General features: G+C 38.2%; 3 protein-coding genes across 3 annotated transcripts; 1 reads left to right on the top strand and 2 right to left on the bottom strand.

The window, feature by feature from the left end:
• Positions 1–236: 236 nt before the first annotated feature.
• LOC121750794 (probable protein arginine N-methyltransferase 3) lies at positions 237–4558 on the bottom strand. The gene is made up of 7 exons (XM_042145407.1): positions 4202–4558; positions 3257–3760; positions 3066–3163; positions 2121–2199; positions 1757–2014; positions 1469–1636; positions 237–1250 (listed from the first exon to the last, which is right to left on the bottom strand). Exons 1-7 carry the CDS (start codon positions 4523–4525, stop codon positions 792–794), a joined length of 1890 nt encoding a protein of 629 aa, XP_042001341.1. The 5' UTR covers positions 4526–4558; the 3' UTR covers positions 237–791.
• A 5702-nt stretch (positions 4559–10260) lies between these two features.
• On the top strand, positions 10261–11067 carry LOC121751121 (sigma factor binding protein 2, chloroplastic-like). Its single transcript, XM_042145835.1, has one exon. The coding sequence runs from the start codon at positions 10417–10419 to the stop codon at positions 10882–10884; it is 468 nt and encodes a 155-aa protein (XP_042001769.1). The 5' UTR covers positions 10261–10416; the 3' UTR covers positions 10885–11067.
• A 483-nt stretch (positions 11068–11550) lies between these two features.
• LOC121751839 (NADPH:quinone oxidoreductase-like) lies at positions 11551–20037 on the bottom strand. Its single transcript, XM_042146634.1, has 3 exons — positions 19992–20037; positions 12730–12918; positions 11551–12028 (listed from the first exon to the last, which is right to left on the bottom strand). Exons 1-3 carry the CDS (start codon positions 20035–20037, stop codon positions 11742–11744), a joined length of 522 nt encoding a protein of 173 aa, XP_042002568.1. The 3' UTR covers positions 11551–11741.
• Positions 20038–21905: the final 1868 nt, after the last annotated feature.

Genomic DNA, 21905 nt, shown 5'->3' with positions numbered 1-21905 from the left:
AATAAACTAGGGAAGAAATCAAAATCGTGTGCCAAATTAAAAGGTAAAATTATTTGGTTAAAAACATAAATTTGGATATTAGTTATTTACTTAAATTACAATTATACGCGTAAAAGTCAACATCGTTTGATTTTTATCAAAATGTAATAAAGTTGATTATATTGATCCTCATAGATGCAAATAATGTGACAAATCATCAGAAAGTCCAATTCACATAAACAACAAGGTGAAAAAGCTTCGCCAACCAAATGCTTTGATCTTATATTAAGAAAATTTGAGAATTTTTTAATTTCATAGTACAAAGAAACAATCAATTCTCGAAATAAATAATACAATTAGGGCCTGTTCACTACATTAGATATAGCCAGTTTTTGCTTCATTTCTGGTCATAAACTGGTGTTCACTATGCTTCATATAAATGAGGATGGCCCTACAATTTAGTAAGGCCCGCACTGTTGCAGCTATAAATAAGGCAGTTTCATTTATTGACAAAAGGGTGCTAATTGAAGCAGCATCGTAAACCACGTCAAGAATTAGATGGAAAAAGTCAAATGTGCCCCTGAGGTTCTTGTTTTTCACTCCTAATTTGAAATCACGTTAGGGGCAAACCTGTCACAACACTTTAAAAAGGCAGCTTAAAAAAAATTGCAAAATCCACTTCCTCAAAACTGAAGCCCAATTCGTAGTCACTGAACACCCATTTAATTTGTGAATTGTGTGGGCCCAGCAAACACATTTTCAATTTCGTGAGAACCCACCTCTAACCCACCACTAACATAGTGAACAGGCCCTTAGTTTATAAGGAAGATTTGCGCAGGCCAGTTGCGTTTTCTACCACCATGGTCGACTCCAGTAAGTTCCATCGAAATGTCAATGCTGCGATGTTTAACAGATCGGGCGACACTTACCCGGGCTTGTATCCTTGCAGCAGGACATTCCTCGGTACCAACTGGTGCAAGTTTCTCACCAGCAAGGTTTGAGGAGGCCATTGCGATTGGTTCTCGAAATGTGAGGATTGTCTGTGACCAATGGGTGCTCGGACCATAGGGAGATGTTGAAAGATTGACAGGCTTGTCACGACAAAACCTCTCAGAGAATGCAGTGTCGAACCACAGTACAACTCCGTAACACCAAGTGGTTTCTGATTTAGTGTCTGGAGGGTTGTTTGATTGAGGCGACAACTTTGGTTCCAGTTCAACAATGGCAGTAAAATCCATATGCCTTGGTTGCATAGTCACCAGGTCAAACCTCTGAAAATAGATATATTTATGTAAGCTTAAGACTGCCAAAATTAATGGCCATAATAGAAAATGACAAGGCTCATGACCATAACACAGCAAGATTTATTTGCCATGAGGAAAGGATGAACATCTTGGAACTTAGTAAGGATTATAGCTTCACAACTTAATCCTGTAAGGGGTAAATTGTTGGTTTTGCTCTGCTAACACATAAAAGAAGATACACTAACCTGAAGAACTTTTGTGTCCGTAACAATATGAGAACTGTCAATGACGTCAACAATGGGAAATCGGGCAGCATGCTCAGCAACCTCACGGCCAATATGAGACATATTGAAGCCGTACACATTATCCCAGAATGGGAGACTAGTAGCTTCTCTTCCAAATCCAGCTAAAAACTGAATGTGTAATGGTGGAGAAAATTGTTATCAGCTCTAAAGTAAAAGGACAACATCTAAGTATAGAAGCAACCAAAATTGAACGAGGGCTAAGTAGAGAAGTGGGGACAGCATACTCACCATAGTAGCCGTGTCAGGAAGGATAGCACCTCCAGGCTTCAACCACTTATCCCTTGCAAAGAGTACAGAGGCAAGCATTGATTCATAAAGGAGGCAATAGCCCATCCATTCACTCACTAACACATCAACACTTTGAGGTGGGATGTGCGTGACACTATCAAGCTCTTCAACCATGCCTTGAACCACCTCAATAGATCCATTTTGTTGACTGCCATCACCAGATCTTCCATTTGGCAGAAGATTATTATCTCCTGCAATCTGCACAAACTTAAATTATAAGAAATCTAAAAACAACACATTACCAGATGTTAACTATTTTAACTGTCACAAAGGACATTCATAATAAATCAAAGGAAAAGTAAACCTGGCAAGCCACTGCAGCCATCTTCTCACTAGCTTCAACTGCAATAACCCTCGAAGCTCCAGCTTGGGCTGCAAATAGGCTACCACAGAGAGGAATAGAGTGTAGGTTAAAAAAGGACGAAGCAAAACTCAGAAACAAAAAAATAATAATAAAAAAATAATAATAAAAAAATAAACATAAACAAAAGCACATAATTTCTGCTAAAAGGAACTCTAGAAAATCAGTGATGCTTTGTGATACATGAATGAGAACATTCAAAATCCCATGAAACAAAATATATCAACTGATGGAACACCAAACTAAAGATTGAGTCACACAGGTATGCAAACTGGGGTTAGATTAAGTTGATTGCAAAAGATTGAAACTGTAACATTGGTTACTATAGAGAAGAATCTCAACTATAACATTGGTTATTATAGAGGCAAGCCTCCATTCCATTTCGAAAGTAGTGCGTTTAGCATAGGTTAAGTAATCAGATTGCATTGCTAACTTTATATCGTTCTTCTTGGTACAGTCAAGGATAAATATAAGATGTTAAGAGCGCCATAACACAGCCTTATTTTAAGCAAACATGTTTCTTTTATCTCTCTATTTCGTTCTCTCCTTTTTTTTATTTAATTTTTAAAATTTAACTTACTATTATTGTTTTGTTATATTTGCAGAATTCATTCCATATAATTATCTGCTTCCAGTACGCAGTTGAAGTCCAGATGTTAGAAGCCAGCATAATACTAATACATGCCATAGATTTAGATATATGCATATCATTCAAACAGTCCATAGAACTTATAATGCATTCTCATTATATATTATCTTAGTGTACCAAAAGGAGAAAGGAAGCAATCAATCTCAGAAGAAATCAAGCCATCTAGGTTCTGAACACAATTAAATAATTGAAGAATTTAGGTCAAATAGGGAGTATTGGATTAAGCATAACTTTCTAACCTCAGAATGCCTGTCCCACAACCAACATCCATAACAACTGCGTCTTTAAGAAGAGAAGGGTTTTCCACAAGAGCTTGTCTATAAGCATCAGTTCTTACCTGCACAGACCCTTTAAATTTCAACAAAATTATCAAATCTTAAATAAATGAATATGCTTATTCCTGAATGAAATCTTTCAGATTTTATGGTACCTTATCACTGATCATTTCCTTATGAATGCCATATGAACTGTATGAGCCAAAATAATTTTTATTGATGTCCGTGATCTCTTTTGCTACTACAATCTCTGACAAAGGATCAGTGCCCATCTTGCTTTTCCCATTACCGTTGGACAGAGCCCCATCATCTCCATTGCTAGTATCATCCACCACTAGGCTTTTAAAAGGCTTTGCAGCAGTCACGTCTTTATGAGAAGATGATTCAACTGCATCTCCCCCATGAAGCTCAGATGCTCCTCTATCAGAAAAATCCTCATGAATATCAATTCGCTCAAATTGAGATAAATATGAATCTATCTCGTTTTTATCAGCAACCACATTTTCACACTCCTCGTCTACATCAACATCTTCATCAAAACTGTATAGCAGGGGGTCATCTTGTAGAAAGGGACTGAGATACTTATCATCATCCCATGGAAACCTGTTCCCATCAAAACTAACTGCTGTCTCCCAACTCCAAGATTTGTTAGCTGCTACCTGATAAAGAGAAGAAAAGGAAATATCTTAGTACAGATATGCACCCAACTTATCTAAACATGCATCTTAACCAAAATACATACTATAAATCAACCCAAATAGTAGCTCATGATCATGAGATATTTATCAAAACATCTCAATAAAGGCTATTCCAAATCAGTTAACCCTAAGTAGCATTGTCATTCATAGTAGGTAAATGCATATGACCTAAAAATGGCGTCTGTGTGAAACTGGTAGTGTTCTGTTTCGTACTAGCTTGATATGTAAAGCGAAAATCGATAGGTAAAACATTTTCAAACAAGATAAAACACATTGCTTACCCTACCATAGTTGATAGCACCACCATAACACTCAATCCCAAATTAAAATCCAAATCAAATCAAATAAATCACAATATCAATGAACTAAAGCACAAAATGGTCTTTAATTTGCGGTTGCTACCTGGGACCTGACGTAATTGATGAGCATAAAACACTTGTAGAAATCCAACTTATGAGCTCTCTTAATTTCGTAAAAATCAAACGAGTGCGCCGACGCGCAGTGCTCAAACAGCGAACTGCACGAACTGTAAAGTGAGTCGCAGAAGAGACAGAGCAGGTTTGAACAATCCTCCTCTGCATCATCGTCTTCGTCTTTCCAATCCTCCCAAGTCTCATCCTCCAACTCTTCTTCGTCATCTTCGGAGTCGGTGCAGTGCCGTTTCGAGTTCACTAGCTCGTCGTTTAGTTTGCCATTTCCTTCTACCTGGTTCGTCGCCATTGACATGCTCAGAGAGAGAATTCAAGGTTCAAATTTTGTTAAACCCTAAACCCTAATTTTAAGGTTCAGGCGAGTTAATGAGAGTGATTAAATAGGTTAAGGCCTAGGCCCATTTGAAAATTTTTTCAAAATTCTTAAAATATACTAGATCGGACCGGTCAGCAATGATTAAATAGGTTCGGGCCTAAGCCCATTTGAAAATTTATTCAAAATCCTTAAAATGTAGATCGACTGGTCCGCTAGCTATATAGGCAGTAGAGAGCATCTCCAATGGTGGCGGACAAGCAATAGGCTAGCCACCGGCTAGCCACTCTCTCTCCCTGCCACGTCATCAGGACTAAAAATCCACCTGCCACATCATCTGGACAAGCAACTGGACAAGCAATAGGCTAGCCACAGGCTAGCCGCAATAAAAATAATTCAAAAACAACTATATTTTACGAATTAAATTTACGATAAATTACAAAATTAAAATTACGAGACATATGCGGAAAAATTCATTCATTTCATTAAAAAAAAGAGGTACATAGATAAAAAAAATACATGATTTAAAAAAAAATGGGCTTCCACACACGAGCCTCGCCGCTCTCTACTCCTCGTCCTCGCCGCCGCCACCCGGGGTATCTGAGCCCGCGTCTGAGCCCCCAATCAGTGCCCTCGTGGCATCCAAATCCACCCGCATGTTCTCGAGCATCGATTGAAGAAAGCTCTTCTCCATGTGGTCAGTTGCAGCACTCCACTCTTGGAAGACCTTGTACATCCGTTCCTCCGTTTTTTGACGGGAGAATAAGGTGTACGCGCGTGGAGGGGGGGTGCCGAGATGACCTCCTGGGGCGATAGGGGAGAGGATCCCCTCGCTGCCCGTTGCGCCCGCTTTTGGCCAACCGGGCGACGGCGAGGAGCAAAGGATGGAGGGGACGGAGACTCCTCAGCATCCGGGGGGAGGTCGTGGGATCCGCCGCTGCTGCCGCTGTAATTGCCGGAATAGTTAAGCTTCTGCTTCTTCGGCCACCCAGCGTCGACCCCAGCCCAGAACTTCTCGGACTCCTTCGGGATTTGATAGCAGTTTCAGAACGTGAAGTCCTTATACTTCCCCGGCACGGGGAACTTCCTCTCCGCTTCCCTCCGACAGTCTTCCTCAGTCTGCCCACTCGTCTGCATGCAGAGGGCGTTGGCGTACAACCCCGAAAATCGGCCGACCGCGGCCCTGATGCGTTCCCACCCCTTCCGGCACTCCTCCCCTCTGTAGACCTTTCCATGCGGGCAGTTGTTGATGTATTCGGCCCTAATCTTGGACCACATGTTGACGATCAGCTGGTTGTTTTCAACCAGCGGATCGTCGCAAATCGTCAACCACGCCTTAGCCAGGGCGAGGTACTCATCCTCCGTCCACTTCCTCCAGGTGGGGGTGTCCTTATCAGCCGGCTGCGACGACTCGTCGAAGACCTTGCTCTTCCCCGCCTTCTTCTTCTTCAACGGGGCCCGACTCTGCCCTGCTGGAACGACGGGAGTGTCCGCCTCCTCGAGGCCTATCCCCAACTCCTCTAAGGAGAAAGTCTCGACCCCAGTGTATTGCGTCTCCACTGGGGTCGACGTGTGCGACAAAGCCGTCGAAAAATCCAAAGTGGGACGGTAGACCGCGTCCCCCCCGGCGACCCCCCCCATCCCCGACTGCCCCCCATCCCCGACTGCATCGAGGCAAGCATCCCCATCATATGCTGCATCATCTGCGGCATAGCCCCCCATCCCGGCATTGCCTGCGTCTCGCTCGGCAATGGCTGCCCGCCCGCCGGCTGCTCGCTTTTGAGCCCCCAATCAGTGCCCTCGTGGCATCCAAATCCACCCGCATGTTCTCGAGCATCGATTGAAGAAAGCTCTTCTCCATGGGGTCAGTTGCGGCCCTCCACTCTTGGAAGACCTTGTACACCCGTTCCTCCATTTTTTGACGGGAGAATAAGGTGTACGCGCGTGGAGGGGGTGTGCCGAGATGACCTCCTGGGGCGATAGGGGAGAGGATCCCCTCGCTGCCCGTTGCGCCCGCTTTTGGCCAACCGGGCGACGGCGACGAGCAAATGATGGAGGGGACGGAGACTCCTCAGCATCCGGGGGGGAGGTCGTGGGATCCGCCGCTGCTGCCGCTGTAATCGCCGGAATAGTTAAGCTTCTGCTTCTTCGGCCACCCAACGTCGACCCCCACCCGGAACTTCTCGGAATCCTTCAGGAGTTCATAGCACTTCCAGAACATTAAGTCCTTATACTGTCTCGGCATGGAGAACTTCCTCTCCGCTTCCCTCCGGCAGTCCTCCACCGTCTGCCCACCCGACTGCATGCGGAGGGCGTTGGCGTACAACCCCGAAAATCGGCCGACCGCGGCCCTGATGCGTTCCCACCCCTTCCGGCACTCCTCCCCGCTATAGACCTTTCCATGCGGGCAGTTCTTTATATATTATGCTCTAATCTTGGACCACATGTTGACGATCCGCTGGTTGTTCGCGCAACCAGCGGATCGTCAGCCACCCCTTGGCCAGGGCGAGGTACTCATCCTCCGTCCACTTCCTCCGGGTGGGGGTGTCCTCACAAGCCGGCTGCGACGACTCGCCGACGACCTTGCTCTTCCCCGCCTTCTTCTTCTTCTTCGACGGGGCCAGACTCCGCCCTGCTGGAACGGGAGTGTCCGCCTCCTCGAGGTCTATCCCCAACTCCTCTAAGGAGAAAGTCTCGACCCCAGTGTACTGCGTCTCCACTGGGGTCGATGTGTGCGAAGAAGCCGTCAAAAAATCAAAAGTGGGACGGTAGACCACGTCCCCCCTCCCCCCGACGACCCCCCATCCCCGGTTGCCCCCCATCCCCGGCTGCCCCCCATCCCCGGCTGCCCCACAATCCCCGACTGCATCGAGGCAAGCATCCCCATCATCTGATGCATTATCTGCGGGGTCATCTGCGGCACCCCCGACATCCCACCCATCTGCTGCCAAGGGTACATGTTGTAGTACCCCCCGCCCATATGCTCGCCGATCGGCACGCCACAATGGCGGCCAGTGCATCGGCCAGCGCCCTCTGACCGGCGTGCGCTCGCCGATTCCTTCGCCGATTTGGCGCTGGCCGCTCGCAATAGTTCGGCTAGCGACGCAAATCGGCTAGCCGCTATTGGAGATGCTTTTATGATTCGGTTTTCGTTTTAATTTTCATAAAATTTAAGTTTTTCGGTTTAGTTGGATTTGATCTAGGCAAAAAAATGGTCAAAAAATTGAATAGTCACCCATAATTATGATGACTCAAACCTTCAATCATATTACCCACTTAATTGCTACTCCCTTTGTCTATTACTCTCTCCGTCCGCCGTTAGGAGTCTCATTCCTTGGCGTCACGGGTTTTAAGAAATACTCCCTCCGTCCGCCATTAGGAGTCTCATTTTTTGGCTGCACGGGTTTTAAGATATGTTAAGAAAAGTGGATGGAAAAAAAATTAGTGGAATATGAGTCTCACTTGTATATATTAGTTTTAAATTAAATGTGAGTGACATGAGTTAGTTGAAGGTGTGACTCTATTACTATTTATGGTAAAAGTGAACCGGGACTCCTATTCGAGGACGGACTAAAATGAAAAAACGAGGCTCCTATTCGCGGATAGAGGGAGTATTAAGAAAAGTTGGTGAAAAAAAATTAGTGGAATAGAAGTCCCACATATATATACTAGTATTAGTTTTAAATTTAATGTGAGTGAAATGAGTTAGTTGAAGGTGAGATCCTATTACCATTTATGGAAAAAGTGAACCGGGACTCCTATTCATTGACGGACAAAAATAGAAAAACGGGACTCCTATTCCCGGACAAAGGAAGTATAAATTATTGATTTATTTGTTGGTTGTCCACTTGTCCTATTATAAATGATCGATTCTGATTTTTGGGAAAAAATAACATATTTTTTCTCTCTTACTTTATTTTTTATTTTATTATTTTTTATATTGTTTTCTTTACTTAATTCAATAATATGATTATTTTCTTAAATTCTGCTTTTACAAGAAAATCTTTGTACATTATCTAGAATTACAATGGCACACAAAGTCCATAGATGTCACCTCATTAAACTGCGTCACGCATTACCTCATTATTTGACTAAATGAATTGACCCTACTTCTCTCTTTTTGAAGTAATTAGCAGAAAGTTAAATTGAGCAACGTCATCTAGAAAAAATTTTATTTTTCAGTAAATAATACGGAGTACTTTTTATTCATACGTACATGATTAGTATTATGAAATAGCCTCAAGAGAAGGTGATTTGGAAAAACAGCCCATCGTTCAATTTATTTATGTGGGACGTTTTATGAATCAAAATTCACAAGATAGCATTAATAATTTCATACATATATCTAAAAAATATAAATATCTAATAAGATTGAAAATTTTACATATAACATGAGTTTAGATGTAGATATAACTCATGTCTTAGGCATCGCTTTAGTCTAATTATATAATTATTTCGGCTTGTTAAAACATTATTCTCATTTTTCAATTGGTGTGTTTCCAATTGGATTTTGCCAGTTTTCTAATGAGGCTCGATCCTAGGATTAAGATTTATGCCACGATCATACCTTGTAATTCAGGAGATATTAGCTTTAATGAAGAGGAAATTAACCTCGTGATGCAATTCAAACAAATTAAAAATTAATGTCATATAATTGTCAATTTTTAAAAGTCAAAATGAACTTCCAAAAATAGGTCATTACATGCTAATAACTAATTATCAATGTCTAGTTAGAATATATTCAAAATTTTAAACTAAATATATCCATCGTGATCACTTTATTTAGTAAACAATTGGTCAGAGTATTAATTTAAAAATTGGATGAGATAAAATGCTAGACCCAAAATATTGTAAATTTAGTCAAGGTGCATATTAATAATCACGAATCAAACATCTTTTTTCAATCAAAGAAGCCATCTAGATTTTCCACAATAACAAACGGCAACTTTCCTTACATGTTCATTTTCTATTGACGAGTTAATAATATAAGGAAAAGAATACATTAAATAATCAATTTTAAATTCCACATACCTTGTATTTTGCACATATATATCCAAAGACTTATCTATCCTATCCTACCAATTATATCACCTCACGTGTATACAACAGATCCATTAAATTTTTCATAGTCACCTAAGACTGTGCACGTGAGAATTATCTTTTCCATTTTGCCCTTTCAATGTTAAAAGCTTAAAAAATTGATTCAAAGTAATGCGGTAAGATATCCATTTTGCAAAATAAAATTAGCTATTTTTGGCTTGAAGTGTTGTTTGGTTCTTAATTCGCATGAATAAAATATACTATTTCCCTTTTACTAACATATTTTTCTTACTTTACCGATTTTTCATTAAAATCGTGACATTTCAAAAGTTTCTACGAGTATTTTTTAGGGAGGTAAAGAGTTCTATATTTGTGGTTAAGAATTATTTACAAAAAATAACATTTATTTACATAAAAAAATGTGATTATAATTCGTTACAAAAAATAAGGCTAGTTTACTACTGAGATCTTGTGAATTACTAAATGCAAAATCTGACAAGTTTGTAAATTTATATCACTACAATTAGTATGATAGATATTTATCAATTCACTTATATATGAAATCAAATAAAATACATATACATACAGAAACTTCTATTGTATGCCCTTTTTCCTCCAACTTTCTTATCTCCTAGTCAATCCAATTTTATTTCCCACTTTCTTCATCTCACCTTCCAAGAAACACCCTTTTTGTGGTTTGCCTTTTTCACATCCACACATAGCTACATACCTATATATACACCATCCATTAATCCCACATAACGCTTAATAAAATCTTTATCCCAACATCATCAAATTAAACTAGTCCCAAAAATTTAATCCCCCTATAAGAAATGAACGGCGGTGATCCAAGATTGGTGAAGAGTATAAAAAAAAGCTACAAAGGCAAGAGAAAGAAGAGTGATCCACTCAAAGTGGTGTACATTTCTAGCCCCATGAAGGTCAAGACGAGCGCTTCGAGATTTAGGTCACTCGTGCAAGAACTCACGGGTAAAAATTCCGACGTGTCGCAGTACATGGACGACAACTCAGATTATCTAGCCAAAGACTTCTATCACGAGATTGATTGTGACGATCAATCTCTAGCGAAGGAGACGAGCGACGACCAATACCGGACTAATTTGTCGGTATCTACCGAAGATACCCCTACTAGCTCCGACTCATTTCAAGGGCAGATGGACATTAGTGTGTTCACTTCACAAATGAGTGAGCAACTCCAAGGGGCATTTTCGTCCAACTCGTTTTGTGACCCTTTGCAGCTTGATGTTCTTGGAAGCTTTGATGAATTGATGTGGAATTAAATTTTTTAGTGTTGTTATTAAAAGTCTTGTATCATATGTTTATAGAACCTTGTAGAGGAATGTTGCTTAGTATGTAGTATTTATTTATTATATTTATGGATAGAGTAGCTGAGATTAGGTGTTTTTTTTAGATGAATGATATCTTATTTCTCTAGTTATCAAGAATCAAATTTTTATATCATTGGTTGCTTTTCTTTTTCTTCTTTTTCTCCATATTGCAACCGAAAGCAATGTTTATGATATCTTATCAAAGTGTGGTAACACAACACGCAATCGTATATATCAATCAATTTTGCAAATTAAATAAAGATATATGGGACCAGACCTTCAAAATGGATATAGTGCACTTTTGTCATCTAAAGTATTAGAAATATTAAAATACATTATAGTCACAATTTATTTTTTGTTCTTATTGTATGTAATCTCTATTATGATTTATGACCATGCACGTTGCATACTAATAAAAGAAATTAATCACATGTAATTATTGATTAGTTGATTTATATCTTAACCTTTTCAACTTATTTTCCAACTTATCTTTTCAACTTACTATTCAATATTTTGAACTTATCTATGGAGTATAACCTAATCCTTTCAATTGGCAGCAAGTTTTATTTTTTACCATCAAATTTTCATTACAAAGGCTGAGTTGAGATGTGATGTGCATGTCGGAAAATGACCTACTAGTATTATTTTGCTCCAAACAATGACACACAACAATGTTCTACATTCAATGTTGCCATTGAGGAATAACAATGACTTGGACAACATTTGAATGACATTAAAGGCGAAATGAAAACAACACAAAATGCAAATATCTTAAGGTGCTATGCTAGCACAAGATGTCCAGTGAGAGACTATGCAGACTTACTCTGAAGACGGAGAGTGAATGCATATAAGGATAAGAGAACCGCTTTCAGCCTTTCCTTGGTTGCATCATCGTGCAAGTTGCCATCGCTATCAAATTTAGCAGGAGGCGCAAACACATTCAGGGAGAACTCGGGTTTGTTGATGAAGTGAACATCAACGTAAATGCATATCTGACGAAGATGATATTGAGATAGCCATCGACCAAAACCTCCCCCGCCGCTCACAATTGTCAGCCAACACATTTGGGGGACGAGAATCGCATTTTTTAGAGGTGCTAGGACAATCAGAAACAAAATGCAGGTAATTACAGAAGCACAAGAACAATCAAAGCATGGATCCAACACGTGCAACTGTGAAAAAATCACTTGAGGCCTTCTTCTTCATTATATTTCAAATTTTACTAGTGTATATATTCTATATCATGATTCGAGTTCCATGACGGGTAGCTAGACCATTCAAGAAACTCCTACAGATTTGATCAAACTAAGGAAATGTGTAATCCCAATACAATTCTTTATATAGTTGCTCATTCTTTTAGCCAACTAGGATTTAGTTTTTCATTTTTGCATCTTTTTTGCTTCCAACTGTATGTAAAGATGGGACTGTTTTATGTAAAGGGACTTCTTCAGCAATGCAATCACAGAAAAGTTCCCCAAACTCATCCTTCTATTTTTCTGCAAACGCTGCTATCTTTTTCTGCATTTTAATTTTAATTTCTCCCCAAGGAAGACATGAATTAGTCCTCATCATGACCTTGCATCAATTTTATAAAGAAAAACAAGGAAATCATGCTAAACTCATCGTGCTTCGTGAGCAGAGAAATGCGGATGATATAACATCATGAGCTTATTTGAACTCTAGACTCAAAGAGGAAAGCACAAAAGCATACAAATCCGAATGAAAGATGTAAACACACTATTTACAAAATTCTGATAAACTCGAAGATAATACGTGAGAGGAAGAAGAGTAGAATACCAGTGACTGAGTAGTTGTACTCAGGTGAAGCAAAGAGTAGACCATCAGCAGCAGCAATCTTCTCCCTGAAAACCTCCACAGCAGGCGGATACGTTCCATTCACCTCAAGATCCGTGTTCAACAATGGTAATGCTGATATATCAACATACTCTACCTCCAAACCTTTAATTGTCTTTGACTGATCGATCGCTGCTCATCACTCCAAAACAAATTATTGAAAAGCAAAATCACAATATGACCTTCTATTACTCCAACAACAAATTATTGAAAAGCAAATTATTGTCTACGTACTATACCCTAGCCCCTAAGCTTATTAAACCCTTAGGGGAAACAAGAAACGTGTGTCAAACATCATAACATGGTACATCTTATTCGTATGCATTGCAGTTCACATATTGTGCATTATATAGTTAATAACATCCATTACTCCTGACAATTTGGTGAATTATTCGTATCGTTTTATAATTTGTTATTAATGCGTACGTACTATACCCTAGCCCCTAAGCTTATTAAACTCTTAGGGGAAACAAGAAACGTGTGTCAAACATCATAACACAACACATCTTGTTCGTATGCATTGCAGTTCACAAATTGTGCATTATATAGTCAATTATATCCATTACTCGTTACCATGTGAAGATTACATACGTGTCTACGTACTATACCCTAGCCCCTAAGCTTATTAAACCCTTAGGGGAAACAAGAAACGTGTGTCCAAACATCATAACATGGTACATCTTATTCGTATGCATTGCAGTTCACATATTGTGCATTATATAGGCAATTATATGCATTACTCGTGACCATGTGGTGCATTATTCGTAGCGGTTTCCAGCCATTATTAGATTACTATTGTACCCTCATAATGCACAAAATAAGACAAATAATGCAACACGAGATTAATTACCCAAAGTTGATCTTGACCGTCCATTTCTCTAATCTAATGGCTGATATTAAGAAGGAAAAAGGAGGAAATATAGGAAAAGGAAATGAATACATCCATATATATATATATATATATATAGGTTAGTGATCAAGATATAACTAATCTTAAGTGTATAACTAGAGAACAAATCTCAGCCACACATCTTAATGGAACAAATATTATTTATTTTAATAATCTAAAATAGGCTAAGGGTATTTTTGGAAATTACAAATTCAAAATCACGTTTCATTTCCTTCCAGATTTTCAAATCTCCTTCCAAATCTCCCTCGTAATCTTAGATCTAGAAATTCCCCAATAGCTCGAAACCACAACGCCACCTTTCTCGGCTTTCTCCTCTTGCGACTCGCTGTTCTTCACCGATGAAGGCGGCGACGATGTAGGCTCCGCCGCCGAACTCATCATCCGCCTCCACCCTACCAACACCGCGCACTGACGCACTGACGACGGTGGCGTACTGGGAGAAGGTAAAGGGAGAATGCGGGGAGAGTGACGGCGTTGACGGTGAGGGAGGGGTCCTTGAGTTGAAGATTGTGAGGTAGATGATGCAGGCGATGATGACGAGGAAGATGAGGAAGATGGTAGCGAACTTTAGAATCTCCAAACTCTCCCTCTTTCGACAAATATATAAATATATACAGTACTACTAGCTAGTAGTATAAATTATTGGTCGTGACCGAGTTGTATAGACACGTGTGGTGGACTCGTGTCTCATAATATATTATTTATATACAACCAGCATAATTTAAAATATGATATTTTATATATATTCCCAAGCAAGATTTAGAGCATCTCCAATAACCGGCGTCACCACCGCGACGCCGATTTTTCGCCCACGCCGGTTTGACGCCGAACCATTGGAACCGGCGTGGGTGAAATCGGCGTCAAAATCGGCGTCGCCATGCCGATTCCCGCGCTGACGCCGGTTCCGACGCCGATCCTCACGGGCGCCATTGTGCGTCCCGGATCGGCGCCAAACCGGCGTCGGATTTAAATTTTTTTTTTTGTTTTCGAAAACACTATATATACGCGCGTTGAACCTCATTTTCATTCGCACCACTTGTTTTAACGAGTACTCTCTCTCTACCTTACTTTCTGTACAAGATCAATAACGAGCAATGGAGAACAACTACGAAGGTACTCCAGTTAATCCCGGGGGATGGTCTCAGACTCCCCCGCCTCCCGGTGTAGGGTCTCAGACGCCCCCGACACCGGCGGGAATAGCCGCGGCGTAGGTGGCGACGGAGGCGGCGGCGACGACAGTGAAGAAGCGCTGGGCGACGACGGAGACGAGGACGGCGGCGATGAGTGATTTTGTTTTACTTTTTTAAATTAATGTACTTTTTAATTTTTGTACTTTTTTTATATTATTGTACTTTTTTAAAAAATTAATGTACTTTTTAAATTTTAATATTATTATTCGAATTTTCCGTATTTGTCTCGTAAATTAAATTCCGTATGTTGATACAAGTGTAAATTAAATTATATAATTGTTATTAGTGATGTGGATAGGTAGTGTGAAGGCTATGTGAGGGCTATTTGATGTCCAGTTGATGTGGCAAGCTGATGTGGCAGGAGAATTGTAGTGCTGATGATGTGGCAGTGTGAAGGCTATTTGATGGCTATTTGACGTCCGTGCTTATTGGAGATGCTCTTAAGTCGTGTGGTGACGTGGTGGAAAAACATTTGCTTAATCATTGATTAGTTGATTAATGTCTGCATGTCATTCTCTTCATATTTAACCAAGTTCATATTCTATGATTTACAAAACACATCACTCTTATTATGATTTTACTTCACTCTTATTCACAAAACACATCACTCTTATTATGATTTTACTTCACTCTTGTTCACAAAACACATCACTCTTAGCATGATTTTACTTCACTCTTGTTCACAAAACACATCACTCTTAGCATGATTTTACTTCACTCTTGTTTACAAAACACATCACTCTTTGCATGATTTTACTTCACTCTTGTTTACAAAACACATCACTCTTGGCGTGATTTTACTTCACTCTTGTTTACAAAATACATCACTCTTGGCATGATTTTACTTCACTCTTGTTTACAAAACACATCACTCTTAGCATGATTTTACTTCACTCTTGTTTACAAAACACATCACTCATAGCATAATTTTACTTTACTCTTATTTACAAAACACATCACTATTAAAATGATTTTACTTCACTGTTATTAATAAAATAGCAAAAAATCACATCATTAGAGTAATTAAAGATATACGTAGAATTAAATTAAGATTGAAAAAATAACACACTTTCTAGAAAGATATTAAATTCAATAAATTAACTAGTGACTAACATTTTTATAACAACAACAATTAACCAGCTATCCTCCTTGGTTACTAACATCAGCTCCAAATTTCTTCTTCATTTCGAGTTCTTCCACAAAATGAGTAGGTCGTCTTCTCTCTGTGAATAAAATATAAAAAAACTCTAGCTGAGTGCACCAACGACGTGCAATTGTCTTATCCTTGAATGCAACACTTATTAGTCTACTGCTATTATTAGTAGTGACTCATCACATGGGATCAGCTCCAGCTCTCATAACAAACTAATCAACAAACTTGTTTTAACTATACAAACACTGCCACTATGTTGCTTCTCAAGCTATCATCGACTGATTTCAACAGAGTGCATAATCAAATGTGCAGAGGGAGAGGATCAATCTAATTTTCTTCTGTAAAACTTTCTGCAACCACCATGCCGCTGCCCTTCAAACGCCCTGCAATCTCCGATCAACACAGGCGGCGGGAGATCTCTTTCTTCCTTCAAAACGACTCTGCCGCGCCCGATTCCGATTTTGAAATCGCAGACCAGTTTTGGTGATAGAAAAAGCAGTCAACCCTAAGAGGATTCGGAGCGGTTAACGAAGAAGAATTTTGGCTATGCAATGACCATTATACCCCCGCCTTGTTATTGTGGAGTAAATTTGTGATTGAGGGAACTAATTTCTCCTTAAATTCGAAAATTACATGTATTAATACTAGCCCTTGATTTTTTTGATCTTGTGGCTATTATTTGTTCTCTAGTTATTTGGTTAAGGGGTGTTTGCCATAGATCACTACCCTATATATATATATATAGGCTTTTGATCAAAACAAGTATGGCCTTAAGCAAAGAAATGCAGGCCGTTTTTCAGCCTTTGGATTGTCTGATATCATCTTGATTTAATAAGATCTTACGGTTTATGTAATTAGATTTTTATTATTATTTGAATCATTTAAAATACGGAAAGGTTAATGAAGTAATTATCTATTTTTTGTTGGTTAATTGATCTCCTATAATCTAGCAATTTAATTTATCTCTATCAAAGCATACACGTCAATTGTGGTTTTACCTTTATCAACTGCATCTTCTTCGTGATTCATCTTTTGTAGCCATTGTTACCCAAGATTTGCAGTCTAATTCTTCCAGATTATTATTTTCACGTGTCAAATATATATCATCGTCTTTTGAAGATCACAACTCCATTTGCGTTGCAGTTTAATCTTTTCAATTTTCGATTATATTTAATCATAGTTTGCAGTTTCCAAACTTTAAAAATGGAATCCGAAACTCTTCCTACTTCGCATGTAGCTAATCAATCATACTCCGATGACGTTATTGGGAATACATGTTATGGTCATTGTTTTTATTTTCATTTGTTTGCTATGCTCCGATTCACATTTTCAATCTGTTTATTTCTCCGTCGCCGTTTGCGTGTATCTTTGCAAATATATTATTTGAGCGTTTTGTCCGCTATGCTTCTGTTTGTGTATAGTATGACACATTTTCATATATGATAATTTTGTTAGTTGTATGCCACTATGTAAGCCTATTATGAATTATTATCATCCTACACCCAGTATATGGTATTTTTTTGTTATTATCAATCATATTCCGGTGACGTTTTTGGGAATACAGGTTATGGTCATATTTTTTATTCATATTTTTTGATATGTTTATGTTGTCGTCTTCGTTTGTGTGAATTTTCTCAAATATATTATTCTTCTGTTTTTCCCAATATGCTTTGATTTGAGTATAGTATGACACATTTTCATATATGATAATTGTATTAGATGTATGCCACGATATAAGCCTATTATGACCTATTATCATTCTACACTCAGTATATGGTTGCAAGAAATGTCAGGAGTGGGGTAGAGTTCCCACAAGAGTGGAGAAGGCTTTGAAGCTTAAGAGCATGCCCTTGCGCCAATGCAAGAAATGTCAGGAGTGGGGTCACCGCGATTCAAGGAATTGCGTCAGGTTGTTTGAAATTACTCAGTTCGTTCAGATTTGTATGAGGCATCTTGGTACTCGGTAGTTTTATGTAATGACTCGAACATTGGATTATTATGACCCAATTTACCCATAAGTTGACATGACCCAAATATTCGTTTAGTATGACCCAAAGAATGGTTGATGCTTGGGTTATTGTTTGTGTATTCTTCGGCCGTATTAATATTGGGTTTTTTTAATATGTCAAAAACATGAGAATAATCGTGTATTTTACTTTAGTTTGTTTGATACGAACATTTCGATCAGATTTGTATGACGCATTCTGGTACTCATTAGCGTTATATAATGACCCAAATGTTGGTTTATTATGACACAAATTAACCATACGATGCTATGACCCAAATATTCATTTATTATGACCCAATATATGAATTCTCAGATACTATTATTTTTTTGCCTGATTATGCTCATAATGACTCTTACGTGCATATATTATGACATGAACATGCATATTTTGAAATGACCCAAATATATATTTAGTATGACACAAAGTGTAAATACTATGTCTTTTCAAGTTTAACTCACCTCAGCTCATTTTCTATGCTACTATTTTCATGTACGGATTTGGTATTTGTTTTAACATTTAATGTCTTGTTATTCTCATGATGACCCTAAGCTGTGTTTTCTATGACTTAAATTGATTATGGGGGTACTCACATTGACGGATTCGAATACCGTTTTCCTGGTATACCTATGTATTCTGTAATGACTCGAAAATTTAATTAGTATGACACAAACTGGCAACAGTATGACATTATGGAGTAATTCACACAAATATGGCATGTTTGACTATTTTTACGTTTCTCTTTTTTTTTTGCTAACATGACCATAACACACATAGAGTATGACATAAAAAGGAGCTTGTTTGACACTAAAAAAATGACCCGTATTCATATATAAATTGAAGAAACAATAACATTAAATGTCATTTCTAAAACACCATCCAAATATGTAAAGCTGAACTGTTCAAACATCCTTAATTTAAAACAGTGGTAAACTATAAAAAATGAAACAAAGTTTCAGTCTTTTGATTTATGACATAACAATTGCTTAAGATATGTAGTTTGCTATCATTTTTTCAATGTCGACCTTCGAGTTCTTGTAATTCAGCTGCATCAACATTCTCTACCACAGTACCTGTATAGATAAATGAAGTCATTCTTATTCTTTTTAGGGCATAATAGAAAGCATGACCTAAAATGATCTAATAATGACATCCGTATTTTTCAAATCCAGACTTTTAAATTGCATACGGCCTGTTTAGACAACACAAAGGTCATTCTTAATATGTTTTTTTATGTTATGATATTAAGCATTCCCTAAAATTATGTAAACATAAACTAACAATGACTTAAAAAAAGTAAAAATGTTGTGGAATAACCTCAAACAATCCATAACACTAAGCTCTGTTCATTCCAATTTTTAAAAAACAAAATTGCAACAATCAATGTTTCAGAACTATGATACAAAACAGTCAAAGCTATGACCTCATTCATTATTTGTGTAGCTTAGCACATTAACCTTTAACAGCCTATGAAACATCCACTACGACAGTCCGAGTATGTGATCCTAAGTTGAACTCAATTTGTAGACAAAATTCATTGTTTCAGTGTAGAAAACCATAATAACCTAGTACTACATAATAATAACCTAAAAAATAACACATTAACCTTGTTTTGGGTCATCGTTTCCAGCCGCCTTTTCATCTGACGCATGTGGAATTTATGTCATGCATAGCATCGCTTGCTTCAGTTGTTGGTTTGGATGCAGAATGGCCTTTTGCTTATGAAAAAAAATTCACAATTACATACTAGCTTCCAAAATCGAAACAGTAGTACCTCCTTAAAAAAACTAGAAGGAGAAAGCAATTTACACGTCCGAGCTTTAGGGATCCGCGATGGCTTGTTTTTAGTGTTTGTCCTATGATACACTAGGTGAACAAAATAAACGACATTATAGTTTTGAATTAGTTTGTGGGATGTAGGTCATGGGATACTACAAACATCTAACCTTTTCCGTCATTAGTTGAAGATCCAGATGCTCGAGTATTAACCATTGTCGTAGTTGACTGTTGGCTCTTCTTGTTCATCGCTTGCTGGAATCGGGATAGATTTTTTGGGCGGGAACGCTTCTTGTGGGTGGTCGCTTTATGTGAAGTATCCGATTAATCTTCGATCGAAATGAGAAGTGGTTGGAGCTTTCTATTGTTTTGCCGATTCGTATGCCCAGAAGTAGTTGCTGATTTATGGACTAGGGTTTTTTGGGGTGGAGTAGATATGTTGGGGGGAGAGATGAATTCAATGGAGCGAGAACCGAACAATCAGGTTAATGGCGTGGGGAGTAATGATCCCATGATTTCCGCGTTTAAAAACGGAACGTCGGTTTAAATTATTTTTTAGTACCCAAATTACCCTTTTATGCCTCAATTCGTCATTATTATGACCTAACTAAATAGTTGACAAGGTTAAATCATGGCCGTTCATAATCAGATCGTCCGTTCCAGATTTGGTCTGTATTTTTATACTTAAGGGTGTTTTTTGATAGATGAAGACCATATATATATATATATATATATATATATATAGGGAGATGATCAAAATAAGTATGTGTTTAAATCCAGAAATGCAGACCAAATCTTGGCCCTAGGATTAGATGATCTAATGGTCAATAATTAACCAAAAACACGGAAGGTCATAATTAAGCAATTTTAGGTCATATTATAATATTTGGGTTTAATGTCATGCTAAGATCGTTTTAGGTCATGCTTTGTTAGCATGACCTAAAAATTACCTAATTATGACCTAAAAGTGACCTAATTATGATATTGTTCTGCGTTTCTGTATTTAAATCTAGTTTTGCATAGATCAAAACCCTATATATATATATATATATAGGGTTTTGATCTATGCAAAACTAAATTTAAATACAGAAACGCAGAACAATATCATAATTAGGTCACTTTTAGGTCATAATTAGGTAATTTTTAGGTCATGCTAACAAAGCATGACCTAAAACGATCTTAGCATGACATTAAACCCAAATATTATAATATGACCTAAAATTGCTTAATTATGACCTTCCGTGTTTTTGGTTAATTATTGACCATTAGATCATCTAATCCTAGGGCCAAGATTTGGTCTGCATTTCTGGATTTAAACACGTACTTATTTTGATCATAAGTAATAGATACGTAGGATTTATACCTTAGTGTCGATTTTTCCAATTTGACCTCAGATTTTATGACATATTTCCAATATAGTTATTTAAAGAAAAATAGAGAAACAGCATTTAGATATTTTTGCATAAAGTTCAAATGAAACGCACATGTAAAATGAGCGAACATATTTTAAGGCCTGATTTATATTTGAACATATGTAGAGTATAGGGTTACATATGGGCCTATTCGATTATTATTGGGCCTATTTAAGCCTTTTGATCTGGGCATTCGTTAAAAATTAATTTAGGGTCGCTTGCACAAGCGCACGCCTTCTCAAATAAAGGTTCACAAAATCATAGTAATTGAGAATTTGTGTATGACAAAATTTCAAGATTTTTGTGACAATTCGGAAAATAATGCTCGGGAAGCATTAGTTGTACTTTATAATTGGCTTATAATCGAATTACCATATCATTCCATCGATAACAATTACTACTATTCTCTATCTTTATCTCACACGGGCACACGCACACACACAAGAATCGAGAGTCGATGACACCCCCAAATCACACCTTTTATTTATTTAAATTTTATAAATGATTTAATCACATTGGTGTATTCCAATGACCCTGATAAATATATTCCCTCTTGCAAATCTCATACATGCATGTGTTCCAGTGGACTCTCTGCATAACCTATGTATAGCCCTTATAATAAAATTTATTATGCATGTCTACATCCTAAAAATCCAAATCCACATTCTCTGC

The sequence above is a fragment of the Salvia splendens genome, chromosome 10 (genome assembly GCF_004379255.2).
Source record: "Salvia splendens isolate huo1 chromosome 10, SspV2, whole genome shotgun sequence".
Lineage (NCBI taxonomy): Eukaryota > Viridiplantae > Streptophyta > Magnoliopsida > Lamiales > Lamiaceae > Salvia > Salvia splendens.
Note: the sequence above shows the minus strand (reverse complement) of the source record. Positions and strands in the feature narration are given on the sequence as shown.

Coding starts and splice junctions, on each gene's coding strand:
- LOC121750794 (XM_042145407.1), bottom strand. CDS start 4,525: ATGTCAATGGCGACGAACCAGGTAGAAGGAAATGGCAAACTAAACGAC. Junction 2,015..2,120: donor TGGCTGCAGTGGCTTGCCAG/GTTTACTTTTCC, acceptor AAGTTTGTGCAG/ATTGCAGGAGATAATAATCT. Junction 1,637..1,756: donor TTCCTGACACGGCTACTATG/GTGAGTATGCTG, acceptor TTACACATTCAG/TTTTTAGCTGGATTTGGAAG.
- LOC121751121 (XM_042145835.1), top strand. CDS start 10,417: ATGAACGGCGGTGATCCAAGATTGGTGAAGAGTATAAAAAAAAGCTAC.
- LOC121751839 (XM_042146634.1), bottom strand. CDS start 20,037: ATGGTTAATACTCGAGCATCTGGATCTTCAACTAATGACGGAAAAG. Junction 12,919..19,991: donor TTCAACTAATGACGGAAAAG/GTTAGATGTTTG, acceptor AGTGATGAGCAG/CGATCGATCAGTCAAAGACA. Junction 12,029..12,729: donor GTACAACTACTCAGTCACTG/GTATTCTACTCT, acceptor TGATTGTCCTAG/CACCTCTAAAAAATGCGATT.